The sequence below is a fragment of the Eurosta solidaginis genome, chromosome 1 (genome assembly GCF_040869045.1).
Source record: "Eurosta solidaginis isolate ZX-2024a chromosome 1, ASM4086904v1, whole genome shotgun sequence".
Classification (NCBI taxonomy): Eukaryota; Metazoa; Arthropoda; class Insecta; order Diptera; family Tephritidae; genus Eurosta; species Eurosta solidaginis.
The window spans coordinates 75,934,545-75,952,571 of NC_090319.1; the positions used below are offsets into that span (position 1 = coordinate 75,934,545).

At 41.5% G+C, this 18,027-nt stretch overlaps 1 protein-coding gene across 1 annotated transcript; it reads right to left on the minus strand.

Annotated features, from left to right (window-relative positions):
* Positions 1-108: 108 nt before the first annotated feature.
* Positions 109-16,216, minus strand: LOC137235256 (WD repeat-containing protein 3). The gene is made up of 3 exons (XM_067758331.1): positions 15,961-16,216; positions 14,043-15,901; positions 109-1,099 (listed from the first exon to the last, which is right to left on the minus strand). Exons 1-3 carry the CDS (start codon positions 16,116-16,118, stop codon positions 318-320), a joined length of 2,799 nt encoding a protein of 932 aa, XP_067614432.1. The 5' UTR covers positions 16,119-16,216; the 3' UTR covers positions 109-317.
* Between the last annotated feature and the right edge of the window lie 1,811 nt (positions 16,217-18,027).

The window sequence follows — 18,027 nt, forward strand, 5'->3', positions numbered from 1 at the left end:
TATAAAGTAACATTTCTCACTATTAATTTATATTTTCTCAATAAAGACATACGCTTCTCATTATCAATTTTTAGTTTCTCATTATAAAGTTGGATTTCCCATTATCGATTTGCGTTTTCTCAATATAAACTTATATTTCTCAATACAAAGTTATATATTCTCATTATAAACTGGAAAAGGTGTAGTAAGAACTAATATGCAAAAGTGGTTTACAAACAGTTGCAAATTTACATGAGCATAAAAATATTGTTTGATGTGTTATTGCGCATTGTTATTAAATTTTACATACATACATACATATCAACTTATAATATATACTATGTTATTTGTATAGCTAAACGACGCTTGGTCGCCTCACGTCGCTTTTTATCGCGTTTCTTGCGTTCCTGTGTCGCCTCGCGGAATAGCTCTATGCCATCTCGTTCTTCAATCTTGCGTTGTAGTAGCGCTAATCCATGCACATTCATACCTATTGTATCACGCATCTCGCTAACATCACGATGTAGCGCTTGTACCAAATCGTTAAGTAAAAGTTTTAAATTTTTCGCTGCACTTATTGGTTTCATATGTACTTTAAATAGAAATATTGTGACTTTGCATAACAATTCTATTTGATCGCTATGCGTTGCGATAAGACGTGGTAGACGTTCAAATAACTCACAAACATTTGTAAATGGTAGAAGCAGTAAAGCTTCCTCTAAATCGGAGGCACGTATACGCGCTAAAGTGGTGAAGAGAAAGTCATCGGAATTATTTACTTGTAGCGCGCGCATTAATGGATGTAATTCGGGTTTCTCGTCCGGTTCGACATCATATTGTTTAGAAATTTCTAAACATTCTAATATAGATTCTGCAGCCTTTTCCGAACCGACAGTTTTACGTGAGGGCAATTTTAAACCGGGCAACTGTGGTACAGCACTTTCTTCGCCTGTAGCAAGTTGTTGATTTTCCATTTCTTCACGTTCTTCTTCTTGTATATCTTGCAAAACTATTGGTTCATCTGTACGCTCGAAAAGACGAAGTGTACGATCTGAACCGCAAGTAACAAGATATTTACCATTCGGACTGACTGCCAAATGGTAAGCCTCACCAATGTGACCTGTAGGTAGGAGAAGAATTTTTTATTTTAACAAAGAAAAAATGTAATTAAATTTAAATTTGTTTTCATTGTTAACCATGCAACAACAGTGTTAAAAAAAAAGTGTGAGAAATCGGCAGACCTCTGCTAGACTTAAACATTTTTTATATAGCAATCAATCATATAATAGATAGATGTTGTGAGATTAAGCACTGCGACCTATTGTTCTATTGTGCCCTCATTCTCTTTACAACACCTCATCCGAGCCGAGTTCTCTGAGAAAATCCAGAATGGTTCTCGGCTTCAGAGAGTGTATGTGACTATTTTCTAATTTCGATGATCCTAGGATCCTAAGTCTTCGTCTCGCGACTGCATCACATTCCTTCAGGATGTGTTCTGCAGACTCATCTTCGACATCACAGAATCGACAGATGCTGCTAGACGATATGCCCAATTTATGCATATGGCTCTTTAGCTTACCTGTGAGTATACCTGTTAAAATCCTAAGGCTACTTTTTGGGAGGTTAATCATAGCCTTATATCGCTTAGAGTTGTACCCTCCTATTAGTGCCTTTACCTGCCGAAGTCCTGGACTTTCGTGCCAGTGTTGTTCTCTGAGGCACGCCTCCTTTTGTCTAAACTCCTCCCTTATTGTATGTGATCCTATTGGCACCATAGGCTCGAGTCCTATTGGCTTTTCGGCCGCTGCCAACCTGGCAAGCTCGTCCGCTCGCTCGTTACCATCTACTACTCTGTGTCCAGGTACCCATGCTAAACAGATGGTGTTATTAACTTCTAGACTGTTTAACCTCTCTACGCACTCAAGGACTGTTGATAATTTAATCTCAACTGAAGATAATGCCAGCTTTACTGTCGCTTAGTATAGCGATTTTCTCGTTGGTATATCCCCGCTGTAAATTTATCTCTGCACACCGGCTTATGGCGACAACTTCGGCTTGGAAGATGCTCGGATCGATCATATAATGTCTGCAAAGTGATGTTTGTACAAAGAGCATGGCGAGCCTTACGGGAATCATTGTCAAAAAGAATATCCAAGGCCTAAGATTTAAGTTTACTGCCAACTACATGGCGGTAGGTAGATGTGGTTTCTTTATAAGGAAAAACTCCAATGTAATTGACCAATGGCAGACAGACACGAAAGTTGCAGAAAGATCGTAATTTGGACCGATTCGCTTTCTGCTTTTGATATTGAAATTTGCCTGTAAAAATCTTGAATCATGTGTGGCACAACAGGATTTTGTTGAGAGATATTGAATAAAACACGTGTGTATTCTTCGGCGATTTGTTGTATTAAGGGAAGAGTATAAAATTTATTTCAATGACATTACAAGATATAGATGAGCATGTGACAGTGTTGTGCAAACCTATCTCTAGCAGATATAGACGAGTGACAGTGTTGCGTAAATTAAACTAACTTCAACACCTTCACTTGGTGAATTGACAAATGTAATAAATTAATATACTAAATCAATTTATGAAAGAATATTCATCAAAGTATTAAATCCAAAAATTCACAATATGTATGTAATAAATATTTAATTTACAATAAAGATATTTAATGAATATATTTCATATGAAATTTGTAAGTTCAGCATAATCCGCAAAGTTTGACGCATAAAGAGTGTTTGTCCTTTGGTACTGCTTTGGTTAAGTTATCAGCTGCCATTTCTTCAGACGGAATGTAGTTTATTTTAATTACACCTTCATGAATTATGTCTCTGATATGATGATGCCTAACGTCAAAGTGCTTCGTCCGATTCCTAAAATTATCGGATTCAGCTAATTCAATTGAGCTTTGGTTGTCGCAATTTAAGGGAATAGCCTTCTGAGGCATGGATCGATTTCATTAACAAATTGTTTCAACCACATAGCTTCCCTCACTGCAGCTGACATTGCCAAATACTCCGCCTCAGTTGTCGATAACGCCACTGTTGGTTGACGCTTGCTGTTCCAGGTAATTGCCGCGTTGGACCACTTGAACACGTAACCACTGCATGATCGTCGGTTATCAACATCTGATGCATAGTCTGCATCACAAAAGCCTGATGCCATCGTCGATTTGTTTGATATATCGTAGTTTTAAATGTATGCTCCCTTTTACGTATCGAAATATACGTTTCACCAGTGACCAGTGAGATGAATTGTAGTTCGCGTTGAATCGGCTCACGTCGTTGACTGCAAAGGCGATATCGGGACGAGTGCCTTGTGCTAAATATAGCAAACAACCCAATGATTCTTGGTACGGGATGCGATTAAGATCTTTGAGTGAGTCTGTGTTTGATCCAAGATTTTTAGATAGCTTAACATTCGGATCACTTGGCGTAGATATCGGTTTACAGTTATCCATATGAAAACGCTCGAGTATTTCATTGATATAATTCGACTGATCTAATTCTATAAAATCTTTTGTTTGATTTATTCGAATACCTAAACAATGCGTAGCTGATCCCATGTCTTTCATCTTAAAACATGTACTAAGTGCTGATTTCAATTTGACTAGCACCGTCGGATCACTCCAAAATATTAATATATCGTCCACATATATTGCTAACATGAGATTTAGTTCTGTATTAAAAAATACACATGGGTCAAGTTTCGGCTGAATCAATCCGAAAGACTTTAAAGCTGTAATTAGCTTATGATTCCACTGCCTACCAGCCTGTTTCAAACCATGCATGGCTCTATTCAACTTGCCCACTTTACTAGTACCATCGCTAAAACCTTCTGGTTGCTCGATATATATTTCTTCTGCTAAATCTCCTTGAAGAAATGCGGATACAGCGTCCATTTGATCGATTTTCATTCCTCTTTTTCAGCTAACGCAATTAAAAAACGAATTGTCGTGTAACGAACGGCGGGGAAAATGTTTCTTGGTAATCTATACCAAACTTTTGAGCGCAACCTTTCGCAACAAATCGAGCTTTGTAACGCAATTATCTCCGTTGTCATCGCGCATAGTTTTGAATACCTATTTGCCTTTTATGGCTTTTCGACCTTTAGGTAGCTCAGCTAAAGTCCTCGTATTGTTCTCGTTGTGCGAATTAATTTCTTCCTCCATGGCTTTCTGCCATCTTTTATTATCTTTGCTATTCAAGGCTTCAGTTAGCGTAGCCGGGTCTGAAAATTTTTCGCTACGTGATACATATGAAACATACCCATCTAAAACTTTGGGTTTTGGCTTACGCGAAGACCTTCTTGGTTCTTGCATCGACAAATCTTTATAACTTGGGTCACTTTGTACATAATCGCTATCATATTGGTTAGTTTCATTATCTATACCGACTTCTGATAAACTGCTTACTGTATTATCAATTGGATGCGCGTTAACAAAAGTTTCTAATGCGTCATCCCTCCCTGAAACTGAACTATCTTTCGCATTTTGCATGCTTTCAATTTGTTGGTTCGGATAATCTTCATCCGAGAAGTCCACGTCCCTCACTTTATCCGAATCAACAATCGTTGTACTAATATCCACTTTCATGTTCGTTTTTGGAGGGCTCTCATGAAAAATTACATCACGACTTACTGTGAGTTTTTTCTTATCACCATCAAAACCGACAAATATCATCTTTATTGACTTCGCTTTCCATTTTGTTCTAAGTTGTTTTGGAATATGAACCATCACTGTGGATCCAAAGATTCTCAAATGAGAAATGTCTACTTTTGTTCCAGACCATACTACTTCTGGTGTTTTGTTACCTAATGCTGAAGAAAGTGACCTGTTCACAATGTACGCTGTCATCGCACATACTTCAGCCCAATATGAATCGTCTAAATTTGCATCAAAAATCATGCACCTACATAGCTCGTTCTACTAAAGTGCGATTCATACGCTCTGCAATACCGTTTTGTTGTGGGCTATACGAATTTGTCATTTGATGTTGGATACCTGACGATTTAAAAATTTGCAAAAATTGTTTACTACAATACTCGGACCCTCCATCTGTGCGGAAAATTTTGATTTTACGTTGTGTCTGGTTCTCAACATACGCTTTAAAATCTATGAACGCTTCTATAGCCTCGGATTTTTGCTTTAAGAAGTATAAAAATACTTTGTGATGAAATATCTAGCTCCACCAATGGAATGCGTTTCCATTGGCCCTACCAGGTCAGAATGAATGATCTCTAAAAGTTCTTTTGATTTCGACTTACTATGCTGAATGGGTTTTCTTGAATGTTTGCCCTGTGCACATACTGTGCATTAGTGTCGATTGTTTTGTCATCAAATATTAATCCGTCAACAATATGCTTCATTTTTTTCAAACTTTGAAAATTTATATGACCTAATCTGCGATGCTAAGTTATTGCATTAGTTTCAAAACTTCTGCACATTAACGACGAACCAGATGTAAATTTGTATACACCATCTTTTGCTTTGCAATTAGCGTATGGAATTCCTTTATTATCGTATACAGTGCAGTCACGCTTATCAAATAAAACTTTGTTACCTGCTTCTATAATTTTGTGGACTGACAGTAAGTTGGCTGACAAGTCTGGTATATGCAAAACATTATGTACGTCAATTTCTTTTATATTTATTGTTAGGGTTGTCTTCCCAGCACATTTTACACCCATTTCTGCGTCATTTGCCGCTACGATGTCTTTAATCGACGACGGTTTAACTTCACTCAAAAGATTTGCATTGGGTGTCATGTGACTTGATGCCCCACTACCAACGAACCATTCATGACTTGAACCTGTGGCTGTTCGGCAAGAGAAGGCTCTTTTTGCTGAAAACGTAGATTTTTCCCTTGTCTTTGCAGTGCAATCACTTGCCTTGTGATTGTTACCACTGCACGCATAACATTTTATACCGCGATTTACATTCTTCTTGAAATGTTTTATTTTACTTTTTGATAAAAAGGCACTGTCTGTCAGCGGCGAAGACTTTACTTCTAAATCAAATAATTTCGTTTTAACTTCTTCGGATGACGGATACGATTGTCTTCCTTCGAAATCCATTAATAGTGGCATGAACTGCTCTGGCAAGCCCAGACAGTAAATTCCAGCCAACCAGCGATCGTCAACTTCCCATCCCGCGCTATTTAATTTGTGGTAAACAGAAGTAATGAATTCTATGTACGATTCCATAGATTGACAGTTTTCGAATTTGATCGAAACAAATTTGATTAACAGACTGACTGTTCGTAGAAACCCTGTATCTTCATATAATTTTTTAAGTTTGTCCCATATCTTTAGTGCAGTTTTACATGATCTAATATGCGCATATATAGATTTCTCCACAGACAGCACTAGTGTAGCTTTTGCCTCCCCAAGTTTAGAGACATCTTTTTCAATACCAATCAAGGTTTCAGTGTTTATGGTAATGCAATTGGTGAGCCCCTTCGACTCCAATAAGTTTTCCATTGCAAATGACCAATCGTGGTAATTCACGCCGCCAGACAACTTTTCAAATACAAATTCCCTATGCAGTTTCGCCATCGTGTTTAACCAAGGTTTTTTTTCTTGCACCAAATGCCGTACACAAGAATTTATGCTTTTACCTTTAAATATGGCAACTAATTATTTCAAATGAAATCCGATTCAATATCCCGATGATGCTTAATACAAAATTAATGCAAATATGGGCCTTTTATGGGCCTGTTGGGAGATATTGAATAAAACACGTGTGTATTCTTCGGCGATTTGTTGTATTAAGGGAAGAGTAAAAAATTTATTTCAACGACATTACAAGATAGAGATGAGCATGTGACAGTGTTGTGCAAACCTATCTCTAGCAGATATAGACGAGTGACAGTGTTGCGTAAATTAAACTAACTTCAACAGATTTGCGTTTAAACAACTTTCACGTATTGTTCCCGCCTATGTTGTTGTTGTTATTGTTGTGTTAAAAATGCTTCGCCCCATTCATTGGGTGCGACCACTCACAAACGACCCGCCCCTTCAAAGTTTTTGTCGGATCCATGAAGATATTTGTTTTGATTGATTGATTGAAATGATTTTTTGTTAGGTACCAAAAAGGCCAATTTATTTTCGTTATGAACGATAAAAGCTGTAATTGGTATTAAGACGATATTATAACATGGTCCGAGATAGTTTGCTAAAAGGAGTTGAACGAATTCGAAACTGCTCAAAACCTGTCTTAACACCGACCTTAGGGTTTCTTAAGATACCGGAGCATAACAACAGCCAAATTGCTAGATGCTCCTAGATGTTATGTTGGGTAAGGGTGTCGTGATTCTAATTCTTTTTTGATTTAAAATCCAACTTCAAATCAAAAATACTTTTAATTTTTTATTTGATTCGGCATCCAAATATACATTTATCCCTAAAGCAGAAAACATAGACCCACCGATAAAGATACGGAAATGATCGTGATGATGATCTGAATTGATATATATATTGGTTTCAAAATAGAACTGTGTTGGAACCGACCGGATAGGACCACTATCGCATATATTCTTTGGCGAGTTCTCTGGCCTCTGATCCCCTATCCAGAAGACGCCATTTTCGAAAATGAGAAAATATTCAAATGTAAAATACATTTTATTTTTGGATTCATGATTCATTCAAATAAAAATCACGCAACCCTGCCGGTGTAAGTTTACTTTGGTCCACCGTAAAGTCCCTATCGAATCCGTCCAAGCACAATGACAAACTATCTATCGCCTTTGGCGATAAAGTGCTGTCGGATGCGAAAAAATGCGCGAGCGCTTTCTGCCGACAATATATAATGCATTCTACAGTCGACAAAGATAGACGGAGGGCCAACAGACGCTCACATAAACATAAATTCAGCGCGTCTCCAATTACCATCACCGCCAAAGAGGTTGAGGACGCCATCGGTCATACTAAACCGCCGAAAGCAGTGGGCCCTGACGGCATAGACATGCCGATGCTTAAAAACCTAGGGAAAGAGGGTTTCAAATATTTAGCACATGTCTTCAACCTGTCTCTTTGCACCTTTGTCATTGCCGAAAAATGGAAAATGGCCAAGGTGGTACCGCTACTAAAGCCTGGGAAACCAGCTAACATAGAAGAGTCATATCGCTCGATATCTCTCCTATCGCCAGTAGCCAAGACACTTGAAGCCAGTTTGCTCCCCTACTTCAAAGCAAATTTGCAGGTAGCCTGCCATCAGCATGGCTTTAGAAAACTCCATAGCACCACCACCGCGCTAAATGCCATTAGCACCCAGATAAATTGCGGTTTAAATCAAAACCCCAACTATAAAACAGTGCTCGTTCCGCTAGACCTATCAAGAGCTTTTGATACGGTCAACCATGGAGCGCTACAGCAAGACCTGGAAGGGTCTACCCTTCCCCATGTCTTAAAAGGTGGACCGCAAATTATCTGGGTGGTCGGCAGACATCGGTGCAATTTAGAAACTAAACATCTAAACCAAGAAGAATTAAACAAGGGGTGCCACAGGGTGGTGTCCTATTCCCACTTTTGTTTAACTTCTACATATCAAAGCTACCTTCGCCACCAGAAGGAGTTACTATCGTTTCCTACGCCGATGACTGTACAATAATGGCCACAGGCCCAGGCCCACAGATCGGTGAGCTTTGCAACAGAATAAACGGCTACCTCCCTGATCTCTCCAGTTATTTCGCATAGCGAAACCTGGCATTATCACCGACTAAATCCTCCGCCACCTTATTTATCATCCCAAATGTCGACTATTTTGAACATCCACGTCGATGGCTCTACGCTACCCCCAAAATCTTGGGTGTGACGTTTGATCAGGATCTACATTTTGGTGAGCATGCATTCGTAATAAAATCTTCAAATCTCTTGCTGGCAGTACTTGGGGAAAAGATAAAGAAACGTTCATTACCACATACAAAGCAATTGCATGCTACGCCAAGCCTAAAGACCACTCACTGGAAGAAGCTACAGGCCTGCCAAAATACTGCCCTCAGAACCGCCACGGGTTGTCTTCTTATGTCCCCAGAACACCATCTACATATCGAGGCGAGAATACTCCCATCAGGGAGAGAAATAAAATGCTAACAAAACAGTTCCTGTTGAATACCCAGAAACCTGGGCATCCAAAAAGACATCTGATTGATGAGCCAACACCGCCCAGAGGCTTAAGGAGTTGTTGTTGTTGTTGTAGCAATGCTCGCCCCACCTAATAGCCGCGACCGATCACAAATTGTCATCAATATCCTCTAACGGGAGTCCAAGGAAACTTGCCGTTTCAACAGGGGTGGACCATAAGGAAAGGGGTGTTAGAGGCGTTGGTTCCACATTACAATTGAAGAGATGGTTGGTGTCATGTGGGGACACATTGCAAGCGGGTCATACATTTTGTATGTCGGGGTTTATTCTGGATAGGTAAGAGTTTAACCTGTTACAGTATCCAGAACGAAGTTGAGCAAGAGTGACGCGCGTTTCCCTGGGGAGTATGCGTTCCTCTTCCGCGAGTTTTGGATAATTTTCGTTAAGTACTGGATTCACCGGGCAATTCCCGGCATAAAGGTCCGTCGCCTGTTTATGGAGTTCACCAAGGACCTGCTTGTGTTTTTTCACTTCATACGGCTGGGTTCTCAGGTGCCGTATTTCCTCAAAATGCTTACGGAGATGACTCCTTAAGCCCCTAGGCGGTGCTGGTTCATCAATCAGATGTCTGTTGGGATGCCCAGGTTTCTGGGTATTCAACAGGAACTGTTTGGCCAGCATCTCATTTCTCTCCCTGATGGGGAGTATTCTCGCCTGTGGCGATTCTGAGAGCAGTATTTTGGCAGGCCTGTAGTTTCTTTCAGTGGGTGATTTTTAGGCTTGGCGACCATATGGGTGACGCGTAGCACGTAATCGGCTGGCTAATTGCTTTGTATGTAGTCATGGGCGTTTCTTTATCTTTTCCCCAAGTACTGCCAGCGAGGGATTTGAGGATTTTGTTACGGCTCTGAATTCTCGGAACAATTGCGGCTGCGTGCTCACCAAAATGTAGATCCTGATCAAACATCACACCCAAGATTTTGGGGTGTAGGACAGTCGGTAGCGTAGTGCCATCGACGTGGATGTTCAAAATGGTCCACATTTGGGACGTCCATGTTGTAAATAAGGTCGCGGAAGATTTAGTCGGTGATAATGCCAGGTTTCGCGAGGCGAAAAAACTGGAGAGATCAGGGAGGTAGCCGTATATTTTATTACATAGCGCATCGATCTTTGGGCCTGGGCCTGTGGCCATTATTGTGCAGTCATCGGCGTAGGAAACGATTGTGACTCCTTCCGGTGGTGAAGGTAGCTTAGATATGTAGAAATTAAACAAAAGTGGGGATAGGACACCACCCTGTGGCACCCCTTGTTTAATTCTCCTTGGTTTTGATGTTTCGTCTCTAAATTGCACCGATGCCTGCCGACCACCCAGATAATTTGCGGTCCACCTTTTAAGCCATGGGGGGAGGGTAGACCCTTCCAGGTCTTGCAGTAACGAGCCATGGTTGACCGTATCAAAAGCTTTTGATAGGTCTAGCGCTACGAGTACTGTTCTATGGTGGGGGTATTGATTTAAACCACAATTTATCTGGGTGCTAATGGCATTTAGCGCGGTGGTAGTGCTATGGAGTTTTCTGAAGCCATGCTGATGAGGGGCTAGCTGCAAATTTGCTTGGAAATAAGGGAGCAAAATGGCTTCAAGCGTCTTTGCCACTGGCGATAGGAGAGATATGGGACGATACGACTCACCTATGTTAGCTGGTTGCCCAGGCTTTAGTAGCGGGACCACCTTGGCCATTTTCCATTTCTCAGGTATGACAAAGGTGGAAAGAGACAGGTTGAAGACATGCGCTAAATATTTGAAACCCTCTTTGCCTAGGTTTTTAAGCATCGGCATGGCTATGCCGTCTGGGCCCACTGGTTTGGATGGTTTAGCACGACCAATGGCGTCCTCAACCTCTTTAGCGGTGATGGTGATTGGTGACGCGCTGAATTTGTGTTTATGTGCGTGTCTATTGGCTCTCCGTCTATCTTTGTCGACCGTAGGATGCATTATATATTGTCGCCAGAAAGCGCTCGCGCATTTTTTCGCGTCCGACAGCACTTTGTCGCCAAAGGCGATGGAAACTTTGTCTTTGTGCTTAGTCGGATTCGATAGGGAATTTCCGGTGGACCAAAGTTTACCCACACCGGTAGAGAGGTTACAACCTCTTAGGTCCTCCTCCCATTTCGCCCGCTTGTGTTCATCCACAAGCAATCTGATGCGTTGGTTTATATCCCTTATTTGGGGGTCGCCTGGATCAAGCTGTCTTATAAGGTCACGTTCTCTCGCTAAGTTTGCGTCCTCCGCCGGGAAGTGGGGCCGGATTTCGGGAATTCTCCGGGCGGGAATGAAATGTGCCGAGGCGGATTTAATGACCTTACGGAAGGCACGCTCCCCTTGGCGGGCATCAGTCGGGATAGGGAGGGCAGCAAAGCGGCTGTCTGTAAAGGATTTATATTCTTCCCACTTTCCTTTTTTGAAGTTTATGAAAGTGCGTTTTTCAGTGACGATGAAGTCGGCGGTACGCTCAAGCGAAATAAGTATGGGCAGGTGGTCGGATGCCAATGTTACCATCGGCTGCCAGTTGACGCAGTATACAAGTTCTGCGCTCACGATTGAGATATCTGGCGAGCTGTGACAGCTTCCTACCATACGTGAGGGGGCGTTGTTGTTGTTGTTGTAGCGATTAGGTTACTCCCCGAAGGCTTTGGGGAGTGTTATCGATGTGATGGTCCTTTGTCGGATACAGATCCGATACGCTCCGGTAACACAGCACCATTAAGGTGCTAGCCCGACCATCTCGGGAACGATTTATATGGCCACATTGAACCTTCAGGCCATCCCTCCCTCCCCACCCCCAAGTTCCATGAGGAGCTTGGGGTCGTCAGAGCCTCGTCTGTTAGTGAAACGGGATTCCCCGCTCGAAGGTGAGGTTGACAATTGGGTTGGAGAAGCTATATATTGCGCTACACAACCCCTTGAATCCCTGAGTGGGCGTCTCCGTTTATTGTGCAGAACGTCGTTTCTTCTATTTGATCCGCCAACATCTCACCCCTACTGTCCGCCCGCAAGTTTGAATGCCATAGATCATGATGGGCATTGAAATCGCCTAAGATAATGCGATTGTTGCCAGTGAGTAAGGCCCTGATATTAGGGCGGTATCCACTGGGGCAACAGGTGGCAGGAGGGATGTTGATGATTTCTAGGTTTGCATCGCCTGACCGGACAGATAGGCTTTGACGTTCTAAGTCATTGTCCCTGCGGTCGATGACAGGATCAAATATATAATATTGCACAGAGTGGTGTATGATAAACGCGAGACCGCCTCCATTTCCGCTCTCGCGTTTTTTCCTGTGGACATTATACCCAGAGCAGGTCTGCAATGCAGATCTTGCTGTGAGTTTAGTCTCTTGAATCGCAGCAATGCGGATGTTGTGCCGCTTCATGAAATCGACTATCTCCGTAATCTTCCCAGTTAGTCCATTACAGTTTAACTGCAGAATTCTGATATGCATAAGGGAGACGTCGCCACTCTGGGGGTAAGTGACGGGTGACTACGCCTGGGTTGTGGAAGGCCAGGACGCAATTGCTGTTGTGGCATTGGGACTGGGCGTCCTTGGGCAAGCATTGGGGTACCCGGATGATTTGGGTTTGTGACCTGGCAACATGGCGCGATGAAACCCGTCGGGGGGTTGCCGTCGCGGAGACCAGAACATCTAGGAAAGTGGCACCACCCAAGGCAGGAGCTGCATTGGGCGGATGTCGCAAACCTATATATTCTGGGCTGGCAGACTGTGCAAACGGAGGTAGGGACTAAGAGTCTGTTTCCCTAACCTGCACGATTGCTGCCGGAAAAGAGGGGGGAGAAGACGGGGGCAGGGGCTGATGCTCAGCATTGCTACCAACTCTACTACGAAGACAGTAGTTATGAGTGGTATCAGCTGTTTGAGTTGTTGGCGCCGTGGGGCGCGAGCAGCAGCGGGTACTTGTTGTGGCTTGCTGAGCAGCGGGGCTGCTGGAAGGTAGTGGGGGGGGGGGGGGGGGGGGGGGCGCTTAGGCGTAGACTACGGGACGCCCTGGGCGTGAACAGCAAGGAGCCACAAAAGATTTATAAAAGTTACGTGGACGTCGGGTTTTGGGATCAAGCCCAGAACAACCTGTCCGATGCAACCATACCTTGCACGAGACACACTGAACAGTGTATGACCGTCCTAAAAAGATTCTTTTCCGGCAGATGCAGCAAAACCATTTCTGAGGACCGGGGTCAGGAGACGGACCCGGATTGGATTCGATGCCTTCCCGGAGTAAGAGAATATGGAGCAGTCCTGCTGCAAGGAGCTGCTGGGAGGATGACAATTTGTGGGAGGGACGAAACAAATTAGATGGGGTCACTGAAATGACAGTCCTTGGTCGGGAAAAATCCCGAGTCTCTCCGGTACATAGAACCGACTGCCTTGGGAAGCGACACCAACTATCTCTTTAGTTGTAATGTGGAATCAACGCCTCCACGCCTGTTGAAACTGGAAGTTTCCTTGGACTCCCGTTAGAGAACATTGATGACAATTTGTGATTGGTCGCACCTATTGGATGGGGCGAAGCACTGCTACAACAACAACAACAACAGTGTAAACCTGTTAAATACTATTTTTCCCAAAAATTACTGTTTGGTGTAGTTTGGTAGAGCAGGCAAAACATGCATCAAATATTGGTCACACACAAAGTAAATCATCTTTATGATGAGTTTAATTCCCATGCTTTCAATGAAAAATTCAAATAGTTTTTCTGCCTGCCATATAAACATCTTTTTATGTCGGTTAGCAGGTTTTCGCTCTAAGCCGACGATGTAGATAATAAATATGTTCATACCAAGTGTCCTAGATACAGCATTTTCTCAAACATTCCGTAGTGTGTTTGTTGTTGTTGTATTTTTCTTTACTCGCTATACAACAATAAAGGCAACGAAGTTGGAAAACACAATCCATTCTTACTCACCTGGCAAAGTCAATATCTTTTGAAATGTATCCGCATCCCATTGTTTCACTTTTCCATCTTTACCACAACTAAACAGCATATGCGTATTTGGTATAAATTGCAGAGCCATTACCGAGTCGTCATGCGCAAATAGTGATCTATGACAATCTCCGAAATCCAAACCCCAAATTTTTATATTACGATCAGCTGAACCAGTGGCTATCAATGTCGAATCATAACTTATATCCAAGCACAGCACGGGCAGTTTGTGTCCGTAAAGCGATAAATAAAATTTGAAAGTGTCGAGAAAGAATACTTTCACCGTTGCATCGAGAAGACCCACTGCAAGATATTTCATATCAGGGGAAACACGTACACATAAAACGGTCTCATCCAACTTGAGTGTATTCCTGTGCAGTAGGGAGAGTACCTTTGGACCTGTTGCATCAACAACCCCACTGTCATCTGCCGAAACATTATCTACCAATTCGAAAGTCCAAATTTTAACTGTTGTATCACTACTACCCGTCACACAACCTTTCAAATCGGGCAGTACTGCAATTGACCACAATTCGCTTTCATGCGCTGGTATTTCTTCGATAATATCCGCAGCGCCGACATCAACTATTACCAGTTTACCGCTTTTCATGCCCAATAGCGCATAGCGATCGCCTGGTACAAATGTGGTGCTTAATATATAATCCGTTGGTATGGTACGCAGACATTGCATGGAGTCGCGATTCCAAAATTTGAACGAATCACCAGCACCAGAACCAATAGCTAGTGAATCGTTACTAAAGCAGACCGAACGTACTTCTGATTGGTGGCCAAGACGTGTAAGGGAACGTAACTGCTTAACGCTTTCGGCTACTGTGCTTTTATGTTTGTATGATGCATTTAAGCCATAGAGTTGCAAGCTATTATTAGCCAAGCTTACAATCATGCGCAATTCATTTTGCGCGCCCAATATTATATCGATTGATTTTATCTTCTGTTTTACTTTAATGCTTTCTAGTCGTTTAATTTCATCACTAAGGCTTACATTTTTCGATAGTAACTCTTCTTTTTCTTCCCGACCGTCCAGGTGCATTTTATCCGCAGCTTTGCGTGCTTTTTTCAAACGCTTAGCTAATCTCTCTCTAGTTTCGTCTTCGTTACAAAAATAAAAGTTTTCTATTAAATCATTTGTACCATGACAACTGATAACACGTTCTGATGGGTCAGCAATTAAATTTATACAACGTCCTTTGCCCGCGCGTTGTATAACACCACAATTGGTTACTGTTATGGGACTAATTGCATCTTCATCATCTATACTCAGTCCCTCAACAGCATTTTCAATGGACTGTTTTGCATCATCACGTTGCCGTAGTCGATAGACATTCATTGCACTCTCTCCACAACCGGCAATCATAAATTCACCCACCAATGCTAGTGCCCAAACCTCTGTCCGATTGTCTACAATAGTTTTGAAGCAGAATTGCGTTTCCAAATTCCAAAATTTTATCTGAGTGTCCTTTGAACAGCTCACAATAATGTTTTGTTCTGCAGCAAAATGTTGTAAGAAATGTGCGTCCGTTATGGGTGCATTATGACCAATGAGGCGTTGACGTCCCGCCTGCTCTACAATATCTACCACAATTAATTCGGTATCAAGGCTGCCGCTCACTAATCGTATGCCCATATCATCGAAACGTAGTACGGACACCGCACTCTTATGTAATGCCAATGTGCATACAGATTGTTCGGGAGCACGCAAGTCAAAAAGCTCAACAACTCCGTCAATGTAGCCTACGGCAATGTGAATGCGATCGGACGAGGCACGTAGTGCGGTAACTTCCTGCTTATCACGACGCAGCGTCAATGCACGTTCACCCAATCTAAAGTAAACGCAAATTCAGTTTCAGTTTAATTAAACAATTTGCAGTCCACCTCTTACCTAAAATCCCAAATAATAACATTTTCAGCAGCTGGGGCCAGTGCATATCGGCCTTCAATATTATTATATACCACAAAATTTACATTAGATCGCCCACTATTGATGATATTGAAACTGTCTATAGGCCGATAAGCCAAATATTGTTTCGTCAGACCCATGTCATATATTTACACGTGCACTAAACAAATTTGTTAATCGCTCTTGATATGCAATGACACGTGCGACCGGTCAGTTTTCGTTTTTGTTTTCATCAGCACAAAACATGGCACAAAAGAAACAAGGAAAAAAATTTAAAAAGCTATTGGCGACAGACGTAAAGGCCGTGGCACATTGAAATTTTTCATATACCATAACCACATAAAACAGCTGATCGAACCTACCTTATGGAAATCAATGTAATCGATTAATAGTACCATACCTATTTAACATCCTATTTAACATATATATAAATGATATATCTTCGGCGCTAAAACGTAGTAAATTAAGACTGTTTGCTGATGATGCATTGCTCGAAGTAAGTGAAATTGATATCAGCCCTGCAAAAACTCTCTCGTCATTCCACGTCATTTGACTAGTAATTTTACGGTCATAGGTTATATTCATAGTCACATTTGCATGGGCGTGATTAGGTTTTGTGACCAAATTTTTTGTAGGGATGTTAGCTAGGAGCGAAATGCAGGAAGACTTTAACACCCTATACAGGTGGCTTTGTAACAATAAGCTTAAACTTAATGTTAATAAAACCCATTTTATGGTCATATCTAGAGCGATGAATAAGGAATCTTGTAATATCGAGCTAGAAATAATGAACTCAAACATTAACATTCAAGTACTTAGGGGTTCAGATTGATAATAAATTAAAATGTGATGATCATATTGATTATATAGTTGCCAAAATAGGCAAGAAAATTAGTTTTTGGAAGAGGTCATGCAAATTTATCAGTAGAAAATACAAACTGAAAGTGTATAAATCCATCATAGAGCCGCATTTCATATATTGTCCCACAATATTCTTTATGGCCAATGTAACTCAGGTAGATAAGCTACAAGTTATGCAAAATAAAGCTATGAGATTTATATTAAACATGAGGTATGATACTCCCATTAATAACATGATAGAAGCACTAAACTGGTTGAGTATAAAACTGCTTATATTCTACCACAGTATGAAATTTGTATTTAATATTAAGCACGGTAAATTACCAACATACCTCAGCGAAAAGCTTATATATGTAAATGATGCACAATCATACGTAAGCAGAGAAAACAATAATTTTAGATTACCTCTTTCAAAACAGAAATGGACAAGCAAAATATATTTTATAAGGGCCTGAAATATTTCAATGACCTTCCTAATAACATAAAAAGTAGTAATAACTTGAATACTTTTAAAAAAATTTATTGAAGCATTGTAAAACCCTTCCAATAAGATAAAGTTTTTTTTCTTTTATTTTTTTACATGATATACCGATACTGGAGCGCGAAAAGGGAATGTTAATATTGGTAGCAGCAAAATACAATGCACCAGGCCCTAAGGAAAAGAAAATCAGTCGCCACCTGTAACTCCAGAGAGTTCCAACAACTAATTTCGCTGGAATTCGGTATTTTCAGCTTATATTTACTGTTGCTGATGGGAATCACTCGCATTCCGACAGCATTAATATAACAATAAAATTATATGATGTGTAACCAAAATAAGGTCAAACAAAAGTTAGAGCAGGGGGGATTGGAAACACGTCCTTCTCAACCTCCCATTATATTTTGAGCTGTGCTGATCGGAATCTTCATGCATTCCGACAGCGTCTTTACTAAACAAAGTTGAGAGGTGACGCTATTTTCAATTTCCAACATCCAAAGACATGTTTAGCTGTGTTGATCGGAGACCAATATGTAAAGTGGCATGCTGATGCCACTCAACTTTGGGCTTGCAGCCCCCAGCGCACCGGCTCTGCCAAGATTGTCGAGTATGTCGTCTACGCGTGCCAACGGAAATTTGTCTGCGATAAGCTTTTTGTTGACTGCTCTGAAATCAACGCACATACGGTAAGACTTTTGGCCTGTAGGATC